Source organism: Balaenoptera borealis, assembly GCF_965194805.1.
Source record: "Balaenoptera borealis genome assembly, chromosome: 5".
Lineage (NCBI taxonomy): Eukaryota > Metazoa > Chordata > Mammalia > Artiodactyla > Balaenopteridae > Balaenoptera > Balaenoptera borealis.
The window spans coordinates 110978766-111001744 of NC_138862.1; the positions used below are offsets into that span (position 1 = coordinate 110978766).

The following is a 22979-nucleotide window of genomic DNA, read 5'->3' on the forward strand; positions in this document are numbered from 1 at the left end:
TGGTAACTGTACTTGGGGGTGTATGAAAGAATATCCTTACTCCTAGGAGGTACTGAGGGGTAAAGGGCTATTATGGATGTAACTTGCTCTCAAAAGGCTTGGAAAAATAAATTGGAGGTGGGGGGAGGATGCAGAAAGCAAGCGGATAAGAACACGATCAAATGGAGCAAAATGTTAACAATGTATTAAAGATTAAAGTGCTACAGATATTCTATATATTATTCTTGCAATTTTTCTGTATGTTTGAAATTATTTTCAAATAAAAAAGGTTTTTTCTCATAATCTGATTTTAAGACTAGATAGGTTGTCTAAAAATAGCTCCTCTACTACCTGAACTTCCACCATTAGCGGTTTCTTTGGATATGACATATTTTACAGATACCCCAGGAGCCCACCTTCAACTGGGACCGCTTTGCCTTCATGTGTTCTTCTGCATCATTACTGTCTGAAACACACTGTCCTGGAATGTATCTTCATCTGAACATTGGCACACATCACAAAATGTATAATTGAAATCTTAGGGAGCATCAGTTGATAACTAGCTAAGGGCAAGGCAGAGGAATCACTGATGTGAGGCTAAAGTGTAAGGCGTGGAGAGGTGTCCCATGATAAGCAAAAACAAGCCCTGGTTACAGAGGAGGAAGGGCACCATCATTCGACCACATTCTAATCTGGTGCTGAGCCAGACCTGCAGGGTCATGGTTCTAAGAACATTCGTGGGTTCTGAGCCAGACTTCTCCCAGGCAATCCTGACAACACAATCCTTCCAGATTCACTACATCTGCTCCATCTTAACTGTGCAAGATGCCTTCACCTGAGATGGGGCAAAAGACATCAACAGAACATTCTCTGAAAGAAGGCCAAGGGGATGACATGTCTGCCTTTCTTTTCTCCACCAGTCACCCACAGAGGTCTGTAGTGTGGTTCAGAATCCCATTCTTGGAAACTCCCAGATGTAGAAAATTTGCTCTGTCAAATATCTAACTGGGTTAGGTTATGATAACATATCCCTGCTACAGGATTCTCAGAATCCCAAGTGTACTGGTCATAACCTCTTACTTTTTCTCACTATAGAAGATTTCCCATTGTGATATAAAAAGAGATGCTTCTTAATTTTCACAATCAAGGGAAATATACAGATTCAAATTTAAGTTCTGGTCTAGGGTTGTCTGGAAAAAGTTTAAAGATTTCTGCTTTCTGTGGTTCAGGGAACTGAATGAAGCGCTTTTTTTTTTTTTTTTAATGAAATAGTGCATCCTAGTGGCACTTACAGGCACTGCAGAGAAATTTAGGAAGAGGTTTTGTTTTTTTGTTTTTTTCCCTTGGGTAAAGATATATTTGACTCATAGTTGTTCCTTGTGCAGGAAAACCAGGTCTCAAAATGTTTTGTTTTTAATATGAAACTGCTGTAAATTTTTCCTATATGAGAAAGGGAGTGTTCATATAACACAGTGTTGTTCTTGAGCCCTGAATTTCCAGTGTTTTCATTATGCATAAAGCAACTTTCCCTCTGGAAAACCACAAGGGGAAATTTCAAAACAGAATGAAAATAATATTTCAAATCCAAGGGGCACTCATCTGTCACTTTTGCTTAAATTTTAAAGCATTTTCTATCTAAACTGACACTTCTAAAACATACTCGTTTTAGAACTTCTGTTCCGTTCAATAGTAAATAAACATTTGGCCCCATTCTGAACAGGCCCCTTTCACTAAGCCTTCTAGGTCCTTTACCAGCAGGCTCTTCGGGTTTCAAGCAGTCACATAGGCTCTGAGCCTGGATCATCTCAGTGTCTGCAACGTTCCTCCAGCCCAGCTGATGCCAGGAGAGCCACAGCCAGAGGACTCAGAGAAAATTAGCACAGGCCCCGAGACTGACCAAAATGAGGCCAGTCTAAAATAACTCATGTAGGCTTTTATTTTTAATGTGGAGAATACAACCCCCTGCTCAGCTAGCATTTTTTCTAGGCTTTTGATTTTCATGGCCATGGCCATAGCTACTTTTCAAGCAGGTCTGAGTGTGCCAAGCGTTCCATGAAAAAAGTAGGTCAGCGGAGTATGTGGTGAAGGAGGGTTTGGAGGGTTGTGGGGGGCGGGGGGCTAGGAGGAAGACAGTGAGTTCAATTTAGGAACAGAAATAAGTTTCAACTTCCACACTGTGTCATGGAAATCATGAAAAGCGGAAAAGTCAAGAGGGGGATAGTCTTTTCTAAGCTTCCACTATGTGACTCTGCGTGAATAGCACTATCCTGGGAGGAGGGCTTTATGTGCATTTTCATTTCATAGATAAGGAATCAGAGGATCAGAGAAAGGGGTTGGGGGGAAGGTGGTCTGCAAATCCTCCAGCCAGGACACCATATTCTCACTTTGACAGAACCCAGGGAAAGAGTTTTCAGAGCGAAAACTAGTTCTTACTTATCATTAGAATCTTCATTTAGAGATCAATGAAAATTCTATCAGTTAATGAATGTTTTCAAACGCTTTGCCAGGACACCTTTGTTACAAGCTGGTAGGTGAGTGAGGTTTCTCTCTAGCTTTCCCGCCCTCTTCTTCAGGCCTGCCCGCCGGTGTCCCCGCACAGCCCCTGTACCACTGTGCCACGCCCCGACTCCCAAGCTTGCCCGTTGATCCAGTCTAGAACCTTCTTTCCTATCTTCTGTTTTCAGGTCGGCCTGGCCGATGTCCTGTTTCCTTCTTGCTCTGCTGCCTATTAGCTTAGATTACACACCTCCATTTTAACAGGAGAACTGGAGCTTCTAGTTGAAGAAATTCTCAGGCACTGTGGCAAGTGAATGGGAGAGGTACTAGAAGGTACCAGTGGGCATTTTAGCCCTTTTAATTTCATTCTGTTTCAAATATTTCTGTTCTAGACACAATGCTAGGCACTGGAAATACACAGACTGATAAAAGATGATTTTTATCATTCTATTACACCATTTGGAGAGTAATTTATTCCAATATTTCCTGAGGCTGTTTTCATTAAATAGGAGGCCATGTGTGAAGTAAAAAGAAAAAAAAAAAAACACTTTCTCAATAGATCCTGAGGATATATTCCAATAGTAGAAGCAAAAAAAGAATGTATGTAAGCAAGTGAGGAAAGGAGAGTGATATGCTCAGAACTGTGCAAAATTTAATTACACGTGTTTATTTTCTGCCCCTCTCTCTTTTTTAGATACAACACCACACCCTTTTTCTTTCAATCTCTGAAAGATGACTAAACGATGGAGTCCTAGGATTGGTTAAGAAGGAGGTGAAGCGAGGGAACCCTGTTTGTTAGGCTCCCACCATGGCAGGCAGTGAGCTAAGCACTTTCATAAACGTGACTTCATTTAATTCTTACAACATTGTCATGAGGTAAGTTGAATTAGGCCCATTTTACAGAAGAGGAAACTGAGACTCAGCAAGGCTAAGTAACATATTGTATCTAAGATACAGGAGAAAATATGGGGCTAGAGCACTATAAATGGGGGAAAGGGACATTCCTACTTGTCTTTGGAGTCTTTCTTTCTGTTCCCCAACTTCTGAATGCATATACCTCAAAGAAGCAATACATGCTATCTAAGTGCAAAGCACAGGAGGATTGCAAAATAGTATAAGCTCTAGTTGTTCTCCTCAAGGTGACAACAGCATACTTTTGAGAGACACACACACACACACACACACACACACACACACACACAAACAATCCAAACTATATGGAACAAAGACAAGTCATTCTGTGAGAGAGAAGGGAGAGCCTGTGGTTTGGATTTGTCTCGGCAAGGGGGACGTGTGAGAATATTCTAGATGGGGAAAGCAATGATGAGTGAGGCTCGATGTTTCAGGACAGGGATGGAGGGCCAGTGTGCCAAGAAGTAGGACTGAGGCAGACTGCAGAGCAGAGCAATGAGAGCAGTGCCTGGACGACTGGACTCGAGGGGGACTGCAGCATCCCCGGGAGGCAGGGCGTGGGGTGTGTAGTGTGTGCATGGGTGTGTGTGTGGTGTGTGGACTAAGGGGGTACGTCGGTGTGTATGTGTATGTGATGTGTGTGAGGGTATATGTGTGCTAGGGGTGTGTCTGTGTGTGTGGTGTGTGTGTATGGCGTGTGTATGGTGTGGGGTGTGTGAGTGAGGGTGTGTGTTGGCATAGGGTGGGATGGGGGTTGGAGGGCTGGGAATAAATATGGATTATGGAGCGAGCACTGGACTGGGACCCAAAGGACAAGGGCTTTGTTGTTGGCTGGAAACGCAACATCTCTGAGCTTCAGTTTTCTCCAGCTGTAAGACCAGAAACTGGAGTAGATTATCTCCAAGGTCTGTCCCACATCAATAATTCCAAAACTTCGCCCCACCTCTCCTTTTCTTCTTTTGTCCCCTCCCACCTTCTGCTCAAGGGTATAGAAAATTTTGTCTTTGGTTGGCAAATAGCATTTGTTTTAAATGTGAGAAACAATTGTTTCATTCCATGAACCTGGACAAGCCCTGTCATTATAAAATAGCTAAATCTGTGTCATTATCATTGGGGAATTTTTTAAGCATAAATAATTTCAAACTAATTGATACAGTTTCTATTAAACCAATGTCATTCCTTCTACCACACCCACTTGCTTTTGCTGAATCGTTATTTGATATAGTGCCCCTTTTTAATATTAGGGGCCCCATGAGAAAGAGCCCGAGGAATCCCACTGCTGTGTTTACTATAAGGATATTTTTTGAAGATATTAATTACACAACGAAGAACCACGAGAGAACTTTCTCTCTGATCTCCACATCAGAGAGAACTGTTCCATCCCTGAGCAGCTGGCTTGTGTTCACCTCAAGGACTCTGAGACTGCTGTAAAGAGCTCCATGGCCCTCTTCCCAGCTTGGTGCTACTGGAAAGCGCAGAGCCAAATCCAGGTGCAAGGGCATGGCTTGCCCGTGTCACCCTCACTCACCCCAGGCTGCCTTCCTTTCCTCTTCTTAATCTTTCTAGGTCTCATCCTTTTTTTTTTTTTTTTTGGCCACGCCACGCGGCTTGTGGGCTCTTAGTTCCCTAAGCAGGGGATTGAACTCGGCAGTGAAAACGGAGTCCTAACCACTGGACCACCAGTGAATTACCTCTTTTTTCATTTATTTTTATCTTTCTGAATTATATGCAGTTGGGCACCTTAAATACCTCTGGAAACAAGGAGGTTTAAAAATAAATAAATAAACACAACAAATAAATAGCCTGTACAACTGAAACCTTTGTTTTCTAGACCAGGGGTCAGCAAATTATGGCCTACTGGCCAAATCTGGCCTGCCACTTGTTTTCATATGGTCTGTAAGATAAGATTGGCTTTTTTTTTTTAATGATTTGGGAGGAAAAAAAGGAAGATTTGTGGTATGAGAAAATTATATGAAACTCAAATTTCAGCATCCATAAGTAAAGTGTAATTGGAACATAGCCACGCCCACTCCTTTGCTTATTGTCGATGGCTGCTTCCACCTACAAGGGCAGAGTTCAGTAGGTAGGACAAAGGCAGATGTGGCCCGTGGCCCATGATCTTAAAATATCTACTATGTGGCCTTTTACAGAAAAAGTTTGGGGTCCCTTGAATTAGACCTTCATTTTACATCCATTTGAGTTCCTCCCGGCTTATGTGAGTATTATAAAATTGCTTCAAAGCTGGGTGTCTACTGCATCCTTACTCCATCTAGATTGTTTTTGTGCTTTGTCCATAAAACTAATTCTCAGTGTACTTCTACTTTGACCCAAGCTCAGGTTCACTGTCTGGTTCAGAGTTCAATGCTTTGTAATAGAGATAGCCTCTTAGAAATAACTGAAGGACCCTCTTGGGTGACTATTTCATAGATATTTAAAAAACGAATTCACAAAAAACTTCTATTTTTGCTGAAAATTCTAAGCCAACAGAAGGATCGACACAGCAACTTGGCACTTTTTACACCACATTCAAACAATTTCCTCCCATTTCTTTTCAGCTGATACATGTGTTTGCATATTTACTGATTTTTTTTTCCTCCCCTGGTCACCCTTAGTTAGAAATATAACCAAGTCTCCATGGAAACACAACATAATGCTCTCTCACAGATGATCAAGGGACCCGAGCAGCTGGTATTGGGCTGAAGGCTGCAATGGCATCTGACCAAATTAGGAAGAGAAAACAGCTTACCCGGCTCTTCCAGACCTCTCAGAATTCTAAGCTCAGCATGGAAACCTACACAGATTGTGAATTACTGCAGATTTTTTTTAAACTTCTCTTATTATTTTTAACCACTTTATTGAGATATAATTTACATACATACAATTCACCCATTTAAAGTACAACATAATGATTTTTAGCATATTACTGCAAAGTTTTTAATTCTTTTCTTTCTGAGAATACTCTATCTTATCCATTTGTATGTTTCAGCTATAGGGGGCTTTCATCTCCTGCCCCCAGAATGATTGACAGGAGACACAGAATAAGCAGGAAGGGAAGCTACATTTAGTGAACACCTACTGTGTGTTAGGAACTTATATGTCACACCTACTTGTATGACTCCCAGTGTCACACAGTTTGTAAAGCAGAAGAGCTGGGATTTGAACTCTGGCCTGATTAACTCCAAAGCCCATTCTCTTTCCACTACACATGAAATAATACCCTTCAGAAAGAAGAAAATAGAAAAGGCAGGTTGAATGAGGTCTTTTAACATAGCCATGGTCTTGGGGGGAGGTGGAAATCAAGGTAGAGAAGAATATAAAAGTCTCCTCACCTAACCCCAACTACGCCTATAAGAAGTCAAGGTCAAAAGCCAGGTTGGGCAGGAACCAAGAGAACCTGGATACTCTTCCTTAAAAATCCATCCCTAATGCTTAAAGGAGAATGTTTTAAATAAGGATACTTAATACGTGCCTTGAAAAAAGAATAGACAAAGTACTATGGACATTTGGAGAAAGGAGTGGGGAGGGGTAAAGGTGACATGTGTCAGGAAGAGGTGGCAGAGAATAGCAAGTTCATCATAATTCAAAGCCTTGGCTATTTTCTGGAGCCAAGTATCTATTTAACTGTACTTTCTCTCCTCATATTCTGATCTAGGAACAATGATCTTCTAAGTCCCATTTCTTACTAGAATGTGGTCTAGTGGCACATACGCTTGCCTAAGAGCCTGCCTCTGTGAGAAGGACCTGCCAGCCTTGCTCTCCAAGGCATCTTGAAGAGTCACCTCAGAACTGTACTCTCAAGCCATGCAGAGGATGGGATCTGCAGGTGTGCCTGGGAAACCAAGCTGGGATGACTGCTCCCCTCAAGCAGGTGGGCTCCAAGTCCCCACCCTCAACTAGGACACCTTTGTTCTTACCTATTTGAAGGGAGCATTCCTGTGCTCCATAAGTGCTTAAAAACACTGTCCTAGAACATATCTTTGTCTGAACACTGGCACACATCACAAAATATGTAACAGATATTCAAACCAGGACTTTTGAGAGAAAGAGGCCTGCCCTCTGAAGATTTATAAAAGTGTTCATGGTGATACCACCCATCCTGGGACAAAGATGCAAAGACAGTTTGTTTTTCAAACAGTGAAACAGTCCATCTTCACCAGATCTATATTCCACCACTATTACCACTGAGGGTCAAGGAAAGCATGGAGAATAGAGTGAGAGAATATGGAGAGGCAGAGAGAAGGCAGCTCCTTCTAGTAAAGACAGATTCAGGAAAAGTGGGTGAGGAATGAATGACATCATCTCCTCCTCCATCCCAGGGTGTGGAGCCATAGGTTCTCTCGGAAAGGCTGTTGGATTCTTCTTAGGCTCCACTTCTAAAGCATGATGGGGTGAGCTGTCTTATGTTTATATGCCCTATAAACCTAGAAGAGTTCATTCCTCTTCTGCAGGAGCCCTTTATTGCATAGAGTCTGTGTGAAATACTTTGCTCTCCAGAGATGAGCCATCTCATTGCAAATTGCTTTATTAATCAAATTAGCTGATAACTAGAGCAGTAGGAACTGCATTAAAATAGACCTTTTGATTATAGAAAAATAAAATCATTTAGGGACATCTTGTCTATGCAAAAACAATCTTATTCTGTGAACTGGAAGTTTTGACTTGAGCTAAGACAACTGTTCTTTATAAATGCTAAGGGCGTGGGGTTTTGTTTTTTGTTTTTGTTTTTGTTTTCGGTTTCCAGCACCTTTGTCCTTCTGAACAGCTTTTGTTCAGCTTCCTGGATATTTAAAACTCTAGGCATTTGTCAAGGAAGTACTTGTGCGGGTACAGCTGGGTGATTTAGCTAAGCACAGGCATATCTTATAGAGGTCTGAACAATAATTGCTCAGAAAAAGAATGATCTTCCCATTCCAGAGCAATTTTTAAAGGTTATACATCCAACCCCATACTAGGAAAAAATTTCTCCCTTTTGTTAATCTTTCACAGAATAAATGATGGTATTGGAAGTTTAGAGAACAACCAGTAATTTATCTTGGGCTACACTGATAAAAAGTGCTGTCATTTCAAGAAGCTGCTCAGTCTCATGAACTACTTTATTAGCTATTAGCACAACCACACGATTCAGGCTTAAAAGAAAATAACAGCCTTGAAGACCAGGCAGCATTAAAAAAATTCTATTCTTAATTTATAAATTCCCTTAAGAAGAATAGAGCACCCATTCTTCATTATGACCTGCTAAATCACATACGTTTGCTTAAGTATCAAGCCAAAGACATTTATAATGGCACAAGGTTGGGAACTTCCACAGGTGAATTTGACTATGTAATCTTTGAAGCGAAGAGAAAGTAGACAAATTAAAGCTTGAAAAAATAAGGCAGCCCAAGAAGAGGGCTCACTGCGTTCACTTTTCTTTTCTTTTTGCTATATAGTATTTTTTTGCTATTTCAATCCTTCTTTCTTTAGTAACAACAACCTTTGACTTCAGTGCAGTGCCCTGGCTGGATAACATTGCAACCAGCAAGTACCTGTAAGCCATGCCCGTCTCTGCCCTGGTGGTTTCCTGCAACGAAATTCCATGGACACGTAAAAACTTCTCCAGGTATTTCCGTTCCGCTGCTCCACTGGGCCTAACAGGCCAACAGGCTGCCTGAGGCGGAGGCTTTGTTACTGCTAGATGCCGTCTACATTTCAGAGCCGATTCGCTGGATTTGGGCAGACCCAGCTTGGGGCTGGGGATGTCTGCACAAGCAGGTTTATACAGATGCATGCTTCAAAAACTCAAGGAAGCAAAGCTAACTTCACAGTACTTAGCTCTAAGACTGGCTGTATCTTGCTATGATTATCTTGGGTTATCTAGCTTTGGTGTGTCCCTAAAAGGGAGCAGCTTGTTTTCCTTAGATGTCCCTTATCGTTTTTGTATGCGAGCAGGCTCCTGAGCTCCTGGCAGAACTGCTGGTTATAAGTCCCTGCCAAAGCCTGTGCAAAACGAAGCCTGACCAAGGCCAATCGCATTTCTCCTCCCTGTAAAGTTTGCAAAGTCGAACTTAAGCAGCCCCTTATTGGCCCTGGGGAAAAAAAATTATGGGCACCCTTCCCCATGTCTTTCTATTTAGGTAAAAGGAAATATTTTGGTGGGAGATAGGCCAAATATTCTCTTCTCATAAGGCCTTGGGGATGATTCATGAGTGTGTAATGAGACCTCTCTAAATCATCAAATATTCCATAATCAAATAATTTATTATACTAGTGGCATGATTCATTTGGGTGAAAGGCCCACTAACATTTTTCTTTTTCAGATGTTACAGTCAAATGATAGGAAATATTAATAAGGTGACTGTAAAAAGCAAAGGACCCACACAAATATGCCCAACTGGTTTTTGACAAAGATGCAAGAGCAATTCAATAGAAGGATAGGCATTTTGACAAACGGTGCTGGAGCAACTGGACATTTATAAGCAAAAACAAACAAAAAAAATTAATGAACCCTTGACTAAAACCTCACATTTTTACAAAAATTAACTCAAAATGGATCACAGACATAAATGTAAAATGTAAAACTAGAAAACTTCTAGGTAAAAACTTAGGAGAAAACCTTCAGGAACTAGGGCTAAGAGAAGAATCTTAGACTTGATGCCAAAAGCACAATCCAAAAAAGGAAAAAATTATAAATTGGATCACATCAACATTCAAAAGTTTTGATCTGTGAACGATCCTGTAAAGTGAATGAAAAAAGCAAATTACAGACTGAGAGAAAGTATTTGCAAATCACATATCTGACAAAGAACTTATATCTAGAACATATAAAGAAACAAAAACTCAAACTCAAGAATAACAGCATAAACTATCCAATGAGCAAATGGACAAAAGGTATGAACAGACATTTCACTGAGGAGGAGTGGCAAATAAGCACATGAAAAGATGTTTAATTATTAACCATCAGGGAAAATGCAAACTAAATTCACGAGATATCACTACACACCTACCAAAATAGCTAAAATAAAATGGTAACAGTAAATGCTGACAAGGATTCAGAGAACCTGGATCACTCATAAACTGCTGGTAGGAATATAAAATTGTACCACCACTCCCAAAAAGAGTATGGCAGTTTCTTATAAAACTAAACACACCAAACTTACCATATGAAACAGAAATTTACTCTTGAAAAATGAAATTTATGTTCACACAAAAACCTGTACACAAATGTTCATAGAAGGTTTATTCATAATAGCCCCAAACTGGAAACAACCCAAATTTTCTACAAAGGATGAATGGTAAACCATGGTATATCCATGTTATGAATACTACTCAGCAATAAAAAGGAATGAACTACTGATACAAACAACATTGTGGGTAAATCTTATGCTGAATGACAAAAAGCCAATGCCAAAGGTTACACACTGTATGATTCCAATTATATCACATTCTTGAACTGACAGAATTATAGAGATGGAGAACCAGTTAGTGGTTGCCAGGTGAGAGGGAAGAAGAAAGCGGGGGGAAGGTGCCTCTGGCTATGAAAGGGTAGACAAGGCTTTCTTGTGCTGGGACTGTTATGTGTCTTGACTACAGTGGTGGACACACCAATTTACACACATGCTAAAATTGCATAGAACTAAATACACACACACACACACACACACACACACACACACACACACAGAGTGCATGTAAAATGAGCGAAGTCTGAATAAGGTCAGTGGCTTGTATCATTGTCAATTTCCTAATTGTGATGTTGAACTGTAGTTATGTAAGATGTCATCGTTGGAGGAAACTGGGTAAAGGGGATATGGGATCTCTCTGTATTGTTTCTTACAACTGCATGTGAATCCATAATTATCTGAAAATAAAAAGTTTTAAAAAAAGCAAAGAGTCTCCTCATGTAAAGTCTTTCCACCTTGTGATTCCAGCTGTGACTCTCCTCCAACCATGACTCCTGGACATGAATGGTCCATCCAGTTCAACAGGCCTCCTGCTCCCAGCCCACCGATCACCATATCTTTGCTCCCTTGGCTTCTAGCCAGTCCCTTCAAATGTTCCCTTAAAGCTCACCTCCTCTAGGAATTCTTCCCCAAGATCCCAGCCCCTAGTATACAATCATTCCCTGAAATTCGTCTTGCAATTCACTTCTAAGGCATTCACTTAACAATTCTAAACTGTTCCCAAACATTTGCACATCCCCAGTGGTTTCTGCCATATTTTTGTAACAACTGTACCATTATTTATTTACTGTTTGGAATTAGTTTGCTTTTTTTAACCTAAATGTTATGAACTGAATGTTTGTGTCCCTCCAAAAATTCATGTGTTGAAATTAATCTCCATTGTGATGGTATTTGAAAATGAGGTCTTTGAGAGGTGATTAAGTCATGAGAGTGGAGCCCTCATGAATGGGATTAGTGCCCTTACAAGAAGAGGCCAGAGAGCTAACTCACTCTCCTTCTGCCATATGAGGACACAGCAAAATACAGTTGTCTGTAAAACAGGAAGAGGGCTCTCAGCAGAACCTGACCGTGCTGACACCCTGATCTTGGACTTACTAACCTCCAGAACTATGAAAAGTAAGTGTTTGTTGCTTAAACCACATACTCTATAGTAATTTGTTATAGCAACCCTTACTAAGACATTCAGTAAGGAAACATTATATTACAAGCATCATAAAAAGAAAAACTTTATCACTTGTAATAAAATAGAGTACAAACTGTAAAAAATAAATAAAATTTAAACTGAAGAATAGTATTAAACTGTAGGTGGAGATTATTGGTGTCCAAAAGTCCTATCTTTTCGGTTTTTATTGAGAAGATTAAAAGGAGTTAGAGAGGTATTTAAGGTATTTTAGCACAGATCTGAGACTTCCTTTTTTTTCTCTCTCTCTTTTTTTAGGTTATCAGAAGAATTGAGAGGAAATTGAAACAGGAACATACCACCTTTACAATTGGAATCAAATTTATTTAATGCCCTATCTGTGTACACACTAAAATCACCTCCTTGTCCACCAGTGGTACTTGTACCTACCTTGGGAAATGCAGAATGATAATATATTGCCCCAGAGTATTAGATACTTCCTCCTGCAAGTGCACATCTAACTCTCCCTCTAGACTTACTCCTCTTTTAGGGGAGGGACGACTGTATCTGGCAAAAGCTTGTGACCTCCATAATAATCAGCATGGTGTTCTGTGCACAATCGACACTTCAAAGATATTAATGGTTTACTTGCTTGAATTTTAAATTCCCCAAAGCTACCTTTCCCCTTGTCAATCTGTTTCCATTTTCACCCCAGCAGCCAAAGCTCTGAGCCTCAAGAGAGAAATAAAAGCTTACAAAGAGAAGGCCAGAAAAGCTAGAAGAGAAATCAGGCAGCAGGATGGAGTTAAAGAGAAACTCGAATTCCCAAGTAAAGTTGTATCTATTGTTCAATCACTTACACTAGCCACTGGTTAAATCAGCCACAGAAGTGGTTCCTCCAGTGGAGTTCCCGCCAAGGAAGAAACAGAGGTGAACTAGAAAAGCAGTCATGAATAATGAGACATGAGCCCCCTTCAATGTTTTTTTCTGCCCTCTGAATATGGAACCAGGCCCAAGAGAGGAGAGAGGGATGAGAAAGCCAGTATTTGTCTGAAACTGAAGTTTCTTTTCACTAAGTTCTAAAAGTTGAAAACTGTCATAAAAAGTCCCAGTTTGAAGATGGGGAGTAGAAACTATATTTATAGGGGAACTGTGTGTCCCTTTGGCTGTCAATGCAAAATGCAAATCAATTTTAAATGACAAGTATAAGACTATAAGAAATGGCTCTGAGCAGCTAGGGGGGACAGTTAATGTCTGTCTTGCTGTCTTTCTGTGTCTCGGGATGATAATTATTACATACTGTTCAGAACCTTTAAGTATTATGCAAACCCAGGGTCAGCAGAGTGTGGGAAAAATGACATGGCCATCTGATGAGAGTGGTGCTTCCGACCATGTTCTGTTGATGGGGTGCAAGAGGCCCTGGGACTTAGAAGTCACAAATAGAAGCTCACATAGCACTGGATGGTGAACAGGCTTTATCCACACCTGCTCAGCATTCATAAATAACTGTGTGACCTTGGGCAGGTCTTGACCTCTCTGTCCCCTTAGTTTTTTTATGGGCTCAGACTTAAGTAATCTCTAAGATTCTTCTAGATCTGATGTCCTGTGAGTCTTAAAAATTACTTGGGCTAAACATTCTGCAGAGATGAAGACCCTTCCTGTGTTGACTCAATGAATTATTAGCTAGTTCTCTAAGATACCAGGCCCATGAGATTGATGCTATTATTCTTGGAATATACCAATCGTATTTATAGCTTAATTTTAAACTTTTGTTGGCTAAAGAGGTGACTTATTAAACACCGTATCCTAGATTTATGGACAGGGTACAGTCATCTAAAAATTGTCTTGGACTACAGTTGAAAACCGAGGCAGGAGCTGGTGAGGCCAGGGGAATGGGACTGTGTTTCCATGGCTGGGGTGAAGCAGTGCTGGTTCTGTCCAAATGACTTTAGACAAGAGACACCAGACCACAGATCCGAGCCTGCCTTCCCATTCCGATTACTTATGGGAACTGCGTCCTTTTGCTCTGCAGGTGATGCTGTAACAGAAAGCAGTCACCTGACTGAAACGTCTGCCTGCAATCCCGCTGGGAACCATCAGAGGAGTTTCTCTTCTTGTCATTACCATCTTCTCTTCACCTTTGCCAGAGCTCCCTGCAGCTCTAGTTGTATGTGGTGAGAGCACAGTTAAAGATGTGTGGGTGTATGAACGCCACACAATGAAGAAAACATTACCTTTGCCCTTTACTGTGAGAAGCTCACAGTAGAGGGGAGGAGGGAGACCAGTAAAGGCTACAGAGCAGCGCACTATGAGCTACAATACCGGCAAGCAGTGAGGAGACACGGAAACCCAGCATCAGTGACCGCAGCAGGAAAGGGAAGGGGTTGGAGGGGCGGAGGGAGTTCTTTCAGAGGTTTGCAATCAAGCAAGAAGGCTAATCTTGAAAGTCTGTTTATCATTGATTGGACCTTTTCTAGACAATCCCTCTCACCTCCTTTTAGGCCAAAATGTATTTAGGAATAGAATAAGACAGTCCCAGCAGGACTGGGGAGGGGACACACATTCAGTGCATGGGGTTACAGCATGGGAGTAATGGACAGCCCCTGTTAAGGCAGCCTCAGCTCCCAAAGACAGCGCCTCCACCCAGTCTCAGCCCACTTTATCTCTTCTCCTTATCCCTGCAGCTGGTATATTATACACTATTGCACAACAACATAAAAACAACCCCTCCCCGATGTGTAATTGTCATATTGCTAACATATACATAGATATATACATTGTAGCCTTGTCTTAGGAAAAACAGAAGCATACTTAAGGGCCACCAGGTCTAAGCGGCTCTTCCTTGACTAAAGGGCTTGTGAGCAGGGCTGACCCTTGGTATTTCACTGCACCTGCATTTATCCCACACTGACCCACATCTACAACCAGAAAGCATCTTTGAATTTTGGCATTTGCAGCAAGTCTCCCTTCACTACTTTGGGTGTGACTCTCTTGCTCTTTCTGCAAGTGTCCCAAAAGATGACAAAACGTGGCCTTTGTTCTAAGGCTAATGCAAAGGAAGTGGCCAATGGGACCGCAATGTGCAAAAGTACACTCTGTGGCCAGAAATGCCTTGAAAGATGGCCATTGGGGACACACAGTGCCTTGGAGAAGAGGTAGGTGAGGAGGAAGCAAGGTGGGAGGTGAGGCCTTAGTCCTATTATATGGGCTTTGCACTCTCTTTTTAAGTAATGTTGAGCCACAGAAGGTTTGAGGTCAGGATAGTATTGTGGTCACATGCTGTTGAATCATCACTGAAGCAATGCTTCCAAAATGCTAAGAGCACGTTCCCCCCTTATCCCAGTCTGCTTTGGCCTGGCTTGGAGAATTTCCATGGATTTGGGGTGGAGTATGGTAGAAAGAGCATGGACTGTGAAAGCAGGAAGACTTGGGTTCGATTCCTACCCCTCTAGCACAGTAGTGGATTGACCATGGGCACTTTCTGAGTGCCATTTCTTCCTCTGGAAAATACACCTCACCATATTACAACACAGGTTGTTGCAAAGATTAAAGGGAATATGGTATCTGAATAGCTAGCACAGAATGAACGGTGGTTATTGTTATAGCACCTGCTGCATTGCACAACTCCAGGGACTGCCCATCGACACTGCAGCCTGTGAGGATGATGCCCTTGTGTTGCAGTGAACGGTGGGCCTGGCTATATGCAGCCGATGTGGACAGACTGAGCAAGCCACAATTTTCAGGAGATTTCAGTGCTATGGGTTACCTGACTGCAAAATGGACGGGGTGGCTTTAAATGCGGGTCTACAGGTCTCTTCCCTCTTCACTTTCTCCTTCCTAAAGAGAAGTGAAAGATTATCTGGATAAAGCTGATCTGTTCCTCATCTGGTGAGAAATCCCTCCATCCCTCCTTAAGCGTCTACTCAGAAAGCAGATTTGAAAGCGGCAAAGAATCCCTCACCTCTGCGGTTACTGCTCCTGCTCTGCCAACGGGCTCATCCATCGTCTTCTGCACGTTGTTCTTTCAGGGTCTAGAACTTGTCCAAGACAAGGCTGGGAGGCCTATAGGTAAACCTCAGCTACAAACCAAGGCCTAAAAATGTACAGTTTCAGTGCTGTGACACGACACATTGCTGAGAGGTCTCGTTGGGGTCATTCCGTCGGAACCAATCTACCTCTTCATCATCTTCTTCCAGGCACTTAAGATTAATCTAAAAAATCTATGATTCTACTGAAACTGTAAGAAATCTTAGAAATCAGCTGGTTCAATTCTCTTGTTTTACCAATGAGGAAAGAAACATCCAGGTAAATTGGCAACATTAAAAGTCAGTTATTGTAAGGACTGGAATAAAGTACAAGTTTCCAGGAGCTTTAGAAGTCAGATGGACAGGAGTTTAAAGCCTTGCCCAACAATGTACTACTGTGTGATGTGAGTGCTCTCTGAGTTTTCTGTTTCTTCCTCAGAAAAATGGGGAAAACAATATTACCTCCTCAGAGTTAACTACGCTAAATTGGTTTATGTATTTTGAAGCCCCACATGTACTACCTTGCCTCTTGAAATGTCATTTCACTGTCTCATAATTGTAAATGTTTCATCACTGACTAAAGTGCCAAGGAATCCTGTTGAAAAATAATCTGCTGAAAAACCCGCCCTGTGCTTCTGCCGTGGAAGACAAATGAAAAGCTTCACTTGGCTTACTTTATTTATGATAGAATGTTCTTTTCAGCTGGGGAAATTTACACAATTAAGAGCACAAGTGTCCCATCAACATTTTGAAAAATTGCATCTACATGGTTTGCTTTTCTAAAGTCTCTAAGGGTTATTCCAAGATAAACTTCAACTGGAGGTACTTACAGCTTTTGGCATTTTCCCAAAGATTCCAATGTTAATTCAAATAAAATCACAACTGAGGAGACCTTCAAGATGGTGGAGGAGTAAGACGCGGAGATCACCTTCCTCCCCACAAATACATCAGAAATACATCTACATGTGGAACGGCTCCTACAGAACACCTACTGAACGCTGGCAGAAGACCTCAGACCTCCCAAAAGGCAAGAAACTCCCCACGTACCTGGGTAGGGCAAAAGAAAAAAGAAAAAACAGAGACAAAAGAATAGGGACGGGACCTGCACCAGTGGGAGGGAGCTGTGAAGGAGGTAAGGTTTCCACACACTAGGAAGCCCCTTCGCGGGCGGAGACTGCGGGTGGCAGAGGTGGGGAGCTTTGGAGCCACGGAGGAGAGCGCAGCCACAGGGGTGCAGAGGGCAAAGCGGAGAGATTCCCGCACAGAGGATCGGTGCCGACCAGCACTCACCAGCCCGAGAGGCTTGTCTGCTCACCCGCCGGGGCGGGTGGGGTCTGGGAGCTGAGGCTCGGGCTTCGGAGGTCGGATCCCAGGGAGAGGACTGGGGTTGGCGGCGTGAACACAGCCTGAAGGGGGCTAGTGAGCCACAGCTAGCCGGGAGGGAGTCCAGGAAAAGTGTGGACCTGCCGAAGAGGCAAGAAACTTTTTCTTGCCTCTTTGTTTCCTGGTGTGCGAGGAGAGGGGATTAAGAGCACCGCTTAAAGGAGCTCCAGAGACAGGCGCAAGCCGCGGCTATCAGCGCGGACCCCAGAGACGGGCATGAGACGCTAAGGCTGCTGCTGCCGCCACCAAGAAGCCTGTGTGCAAGCACAGGTCACTATACACACCGCCCCTCCCGGGAGCCTGTGCAGCCTGCCACTGCCAGGGTCCCGTGATGCAGGGACAACTTCCACAGGAGAACGCATGGCATGCCTCAGGCTGCTGCAATGTCATGCCGGCCTCTGCCGCTGCAGGCTCGCCCCGCATCTGTACCCCTCCCTCTCCCCGGCCTGAGTGAGCCAGAGCCCCCGAATCAGCTGCTCCTTTAACCCCCTCCTGTCTCAGTGAAGAACAGACGCCCTCAAGTGACCTACACACAGAGGTGGGGCCAAACCCAAAGCTGAACCCCAGGAGCTGTGCGAACAAAGAAGAGAAAGGGAAATTTCTCCCAGCAGCCTCAGGAGCAGCGGATTAAATCTCCACAATCAACTAGATGAACCCTGCATTTGTGGAATACCTGAATAGACAACAAATCATCCCAAAACTGAGGCGGTGGACTTTGGGAGCAACTGTACACTTGGGGTTTGCTTTCTGCATCTAATTTGTTTCTGGTTTTATGTTTATCTTAGTTTAGAATTTAGAGTTTATTATCATTGGTAGATTTGTTTATTGATTTGGTTGCTCTCTTCCTTTTTTCTTACATAGATATATATATATTTTTTCCTTTTCCTCTTTTTGTGAGTGTGTATGTGTATGCATCTTTGTGTGATTTTGTCTCTATAGCTTTGCTTTTACCATTTGTCTTAGGGTTCTGTCTGTCCGGTTTTTGTTGTTTTTTTTTTTAGTATAGTTTTTAGCACTTGATATCATTGGTGGATTTGTTATTTGGTTTGGTTGCTCTCTTCTTTCTTTCTTTTTTTAAAATTTTAATAATTTTTAAATTTTTTTATTTTAATAACTTTATTTTATTTTATTTTATTTTTCTTTCTTTCTTTCTTTTTTTCTCCCTTTTCTTCTGAGCTGTGTGGCTGACAGGGTCTTGGTACTCTGGCCGGTGTCAGGCCTGTGCCTCTGAGGTGGGAGAGCTGAGTTCAGGACATTGGTCCATCAGAGACCTCCCGGCTCCACATAATATCAAACGGCAAAAGCTCTCCCAGAGATCTCCATCTCAACGCTAAGACCCACCTCCACTCAACAACCAGCAAGCTACAGTGCTGGACACCCCATGCCAAACAACTAGCAACACAGGAACACAAATCCACCCATTAGCAGAGAGGCTGCCTAAAATCATAATAAGGTCACAGACACCCCAAAACACACCACCAGATTTGGTCCTGCTCACAAGAAAGACAAGATCCAGCCTCATCCACCAGAACACAGGCCCCAGTCCCCTCCACCAGGAAGCCTACACAACCCACTGAACCAACCTTAGCACTGGGAGCAGACACCAAAAACAATGGGAACTATGAACCTGCAGCCTATGAAAAGGAAATCCCAAACACAGTAACTTAAGCAAAATGAGAAGACAGAGAAACACACAGCACATGAACGAGCAAGGTAAAAACTCACCAGACCAAACAAATGAAGAGGAAATAGGCAGTCTACCTCAAAAAGAATTCAGAGTAATGATAGTAAAGATAATCCAAAATCTTGGAAATAGAATGGAGAAAATACATGAAATGTTTAACAAGGACCTAGAAGAACTAAAGAGCAAACAAACAATGATGAATAACACAATAAATGAAATTAAAACTTCTCTAGAAGGAATCAATAGCAGAATAACTGACGCAGAAGAACAGATAAGTGACCTGGAAGATAAAATAGTGGAAATAACTACCGCAGAGCAGAATAAAGAAAAAAGAATGAAAAGAATTGAGGACAGTCTCAGAGACCTCTGGGACAACATTAAATGCACCAACATTTGAATTATAGAGGTCCCAGAAGAAGAGGAAAAGAAAGGGACTGAGAAATGTTTAAAGAGATTATAGTTGAAAGCTTCCCTAATATGGGAAAGGAAATAGTCAATCAAGTCCAGGAAGCACAGAGAGTCCCATACAGGATAAATCCAAGGAGAAACACGCCAAGACACATACTAAACAAACTATCAAAAATTAATACAAAGAAAAAATATTAAATCAGCAAGGGAAAAACAACAAAAAACATACAAGGGAATCCCCATAAGGTTAACATCTGATCTTTCAGCAGAAACTCTGCAAGCCAGAAGGGAGTGGCAGGACATATTTAAAATGATGAAAGGGAAAAACCTAGAATCAAGATTACTCTACCCAGCAAGGATCTCATTCAGATTCACCAGAGAAATTAAAACCTTTACAAACAAGCAAAAGCTAAGAGAATTCAGCACCACCAAACCAGCTTTACAACAAATGCTAAAGGAACTTCTCTAGGCAGGAAACACAAGAGAAGGAAAACACCTACAATAACAAACCCAAAACAATTAAGAAAATGGTCATAGGAACAAACATATCGATAACTACTTTAAACGTAAATGGATTAAATGCTCCATCCAAAAGACACAGACTGGCTGAATGGATACAAAAACAAGACCCGCATATATGCTGTCTACAAGAGACCCACTTCCAACCTAGGGACACATACAGACTGAAAGTGAGAGGATGGAAAAAGATATGCATGCAAATGGAAATCAAAAGAAAGCTAGAGTAGCAGTTCTCATATCAGACAAAATAGACTTTAAAATAAAGACTATTACAAGAGACAAAGAAGGACACTACATAATGATCAAGGGATCAACCCAAGAAGTAGATATAATAATTGTTAATATTTATGCACCCAACATAGGAGCACCTCATTACATAAGGCAAATGCTAACAGCCATAAAAGGGGAAATTGACAGTAACACAATCATAGTAGGGGGTTTTAACATCCCACTTTGACCAATGGACAGATATACAGAAGATATACAGATTGCCAACAAACACATGATAGGATGCTTAACATCACTAATCATTAGAGAAATGCAAATCAAAACTACAATGAGGTATCACCTCACTCCAGTCAGAAGGGACATCATCAAAAAATCTACAAACAATAAATGCTGGATAGGGTGTGGAGAAAAGGGAACCCTCTTGCACTGTTGATGGGAATGTAAATTGATACAGCCACTATGGAGAACAGTATGGAGGTTCCTTAAAAAACTAAAAATAGAACTATCATACGACCCAGCAATCCCACTACTGCACATATACCCTGAGAAAACCATAATTCAAAAAGAGTCATGTACCACAATGTTCGCAATTCTATTTACAATAGCCAGGACATGGAAGCAACGTAAGTGTCCATCGACAGATGAATGGATAAAGAAGATGTGGCACATATATACAATGGAATATTACTCAGCCATAAAAAGAAACGAAATTGAGTTATTTGTAGTGAGGTGGATGGACCTAGAGTCTGTCATACAGAGTGAAGTAAGTCAGAAAGAGAAAAACAAATACCATATCCTCACACATACATATGGAATCTAAAAAAAAAAACAAAAAGGTTCTGAAGAACCTAGGGGCAGGACAGGAATAAAGACGCAGACGTAGAGAATGGACTTGAGCATGCAAGGAGGAGGAAGGGTAAGCTGGGACAAAGTGAGAGAGTGGCATGGACATACATACACTACCAAACGTAAAATAGATAACTAGTGGAAAGCAGCCGCATAGCACAGGGAGATCAGCTCGGTGCTTTGTGACCACCTAGAGGGGTGGGATAGGGAGGGTGGGAGGGAGACACAGAGGGAGGGGATATGGGGATATATGTATATGTATAGCTGATTCACTTTGTTTTAAAGCAGAAACTAACACACAATTGTAAAGCAATTATACTCCAATAAAGATGTTAAAAAACACAACTGAATTTTTTTAGAGGTCACCTTTTTAGCAACCTTGTTAGATATAACATCACCAAGAATCTACAAATGAACAAATAAGATATCACAAAGCCCACATTTCAAACCTCCTGGGAGAGTACCTCAATTCATAAACCCACTCCTTCTTGATCATAATTCAAGCGAGACAGATTTTCTTATTTCCCATTCCTCAGCAAAGATAGCAAATTAGATGAAAAGGGCTATTAAAGGCAGGCATCCTGACAGGAACAAGGAAAATTTACAGCAAGGTAAGGATACAGAAAAAGTCATGGAGGGGGAAAAATACAGAAGCCAACATTTAAAAATAACATAGCAAAACAAGGCCTCTAATTTTCAAGGCAAATAGTTCTATAGACCTTAATAGTCCCTGAAGACACTTTAACATAGCACAATAGTTGACATTTATTAAGATAAACTAGAGGTGTCAAGTTGCTTATTCAGGTTTAAAAAAGTTAAAATAAATCCTTGACAGTTAAATTAGAAAGCTTCAGGTACTGGGGAAAATCGCTTGATTGAAAATTTTCACTCTCCGACAATGTCAAATGCAGAATTATTTTCTGCATTTAAGAATATTATCTTGACCATTCTCACCAACTTTTTCCCTGTTACTAGTAACTTAGTGGCTTAGCTGATTCCTAGCCCAGGAAAGAGTCAACTTTGTTTCTGAGCTACAGACTACAAACTTCTTTCCGCTGCCCCTATCCCACCTGCCTCTTTGCTGGTTCACATGCCCACAAATTCCTGCATATTCTTATAAAAGTCGAGTTGAAAAGGTGCATTTTGTGTGTATTTTTCCTTGACATTTCTATTCCCTGTCTCCCCGCCTCCTGGTAGAACTAATTATTTCCTTATCTTTATTTCCATAGAGCTTCATTCACACTTCAAACATCACACCGATACAAATGTTATTGTAGACTTGTCTTCCCTGAGAAGACTCTGAAATTATTCAGGGCAAGAAGCCTGCCTCATGTATCACCATATTCCCAGAAATGAGCATAACAGATGATCAAACCTCTTGAATGCATTTCTGTTTAATTTTCTAGTTTGTTAGAAATTCTTTCAATATTGTATATATGGAAAGAGTGTCCTTGAATTCTGAATATTGACTTCATTGGAAATTCATTCAACTGAAAATACTTTTAAAACACATTAACACTTAGTATTTTTTTGCCATTTCTTTTAGATAAATGACCATCTGGAACCTAAAATATTGCAAACAGACTTAAGCATTTAATAGTCTGTTCAACAAGCAATTGCTGTTTGGATAGTCACATAATGCAATTTACTAAGCTTGGAGACAGAAAGAGCTGATCTTTCTAATGCACCCCACTTGTGGAATTGTTTATGCTGACTATCACCTCCTCAGTCCCATAGGTAATTAAATAATTCAACAGTCCTTTTGGGCAGCTTGTTTCATGCCTAATGTTCACTGCTATAATCAAATTAAATATGAAGATTAAGCTACAAAATACACTTTGGGCTTTGATTTTTTTTAAGTGAACTATTTCAAATTTGTAATTAAAAAACGGCTCTTGAATTGTTCCTCAAATTCCTCACCCTTCCACACAAAAATGTGC

General features: G+C 41.4%; 1 protein-coding gene across 2 annotated transcripts in view; it reads right to left on the minus strand.

The window, feature by feature from the left end:
- The window catches only part of KCNAB1 (potassium voltage-gated channel subfamily A regulatory beta subunit 1), a 419545-nt gene that overhangs the window by 384547 nt on the left and 12019 nt on the right, over positions 1-22979 (minus strand). Inside the window, exon 1 of one of the 2 annotated variants that reach the window (XM_082394418.1) lies at positions 8913-11020. The exons of the other annotated variant lie outside the window; for it this stretch is intronic. Coding sequence (XP_082250544.1) covers positions 8913-9154 — 242 coding nt within the window. The 5' untranslated portion in view covers positions 9155-11020. Of the gene's footprint in view, positions 1-8912; positions 11021-22979 lie in introns of those variants that run through there. 2 annotated transcript variants of the gene reach the window in all.